A 1,473-nucleotide genomic window follows, 5' to 3' on the forward strand; every position below is an offset into this window, starting at 1 on the left:
TTGAACTCAGGCCCTTGCACTTGCCAGGGAAGCGCTAATTCCACTGAGCCATCTCCCCGGCCCCGATATGGCCATTTTCCAAGAATTGTGAAATTAATTAAATTTATAAACTGAGGTACCATTGTACTTTACATCAGAGAATATCTCAGGAATCAGCAATACCATACATCTGTCTTAGGTACTTTCTCTGTCACTGAGATAGTTACTGTTATAAAGTGGAAGCATATTTCCAGAAAAAAAATTACAAAAGTAGTTAATAGATATAAGAAATTTCACCTCACCTTGAACATGGTTTTTTGATTCACAATAGCCATGCTTCCCTGCTCCTCAAGTTGCTCCTGGAAAAATACAGAATTGGAGAAGAAAAAATACAATTAAAAAACATTAGTTCCGTCTCAACATTAATTAGATCTGCTATTCACGCCCTCTGCCATCATATACCAAGAGACCTACATTTTTCACAGCAATTTTCCATCAAGCCACCAAAAGACCCATCATGAGGGAATCCCTATTCCTGGTGACTCTTTCTCAGGTGTTACCTTCACATGAGGTCTCCTCCAGCTCTAAAATTCTAACCAAGTGGTACAGCATTCACCTTGCATTGCCAAAACTTTGGGTTCCACCCTCAATACAAAATACAAATAAAAAAATAAAATTCTAGCCCAAGGTCAGAGTGTGGCTCATCATTCATCACTATTACCTGTTACTTTCATCTGAATGCTGGGATTATAGGCCTGTGGTCATGCCTAGCAAGTTTTTCCTAGTTTTGACATCACTTTTGATAATGAAATATCATTCTTAAACAATATCACCTGCTATTGCTAGCGTATTTATGTTCGATCTGCTAGTAATACAGCCACTCCTGTTGACTCATGGTTTGTTTGTATGGTGTATCTTTTTCCATCTATTACCTTTCAAACTACTTTTGCCTTTGACCCTAAACTATGTTTCTTAAACTTAATGGTTAGGGGAAAAAAAAAAACAAAACTGAACAAAATTTTTTTTTTTTTTTCATTTACTAAACACTGACCTAAAAAAATCCAAATTTTTTTTTTTTTTTTTTTTTCATTTTATGTATTTAGTACAAGGTCTCACTATGCAGATTGGACTCCTGGTATTCTCCTGTTTTCAGCCTCCCCAGTGCTGGAATTACAGGTATGTACCACCACACCTGGATACCATCCTGGCTCAGGGTGCCCCAGGGGCAGGGCCAATTAAACCCTTGTCACTGTGTTTACCAAAGCAGGCATTTAGTCCCCTGAGCTATCTCGCTGGCCCTAGAAATTGTTGTTTTTTTTTTTCTTAATCCCATCTGATAATCTCTGCTTTTTGAGTGGGATATCTAGACCATACACATGTGAAATTACTGATGAGTGGATTTACATTTAATATTCTCCTATTTATTTTCTATGTCTTTTTATTCTATTTGTGCCTCTGTAACTGCATTTCTTTCTTTCTTTCTTTTCTTTTTTT

The 1,473-nt window shown here is 36.8% G+C and overlaps 1 protein-coding gene across 1 annotated transcript in view; it reads right to left on the reverse strand.

Moving 5' to 3' along the window:
* The window catches only part of LOC101569489 (zinc finger protein 420-like), a 93,312-nt gene that overhangs the window by 55,685 nt on the left and 36,154 nt on the right, over positions 1-1,473 (reverse strand). The window contains 1 exon segment of the mRNA XM_023721605.1: positions 282-338. Coding sequence (XP_023577373.1) covers positions 282-338 — 57 coding nt within the window.

The sequence above is a fragment of the Octodon degus genome, unplaced genomic scaffold, assembly GCF_000260255.1.
Source record: "Octodon degus isolate 3935 unplaced genomic scaffold, OctDeg1.0 scaffold00083, whole genome shotgun sequence".
NCBI classification, from domain to species: domain Eukaryota; kingdom Metazoa; phylum Chordata; class Mammalia; order Rodentia; family Octodontidae; genus Octodon; species Octodon degus.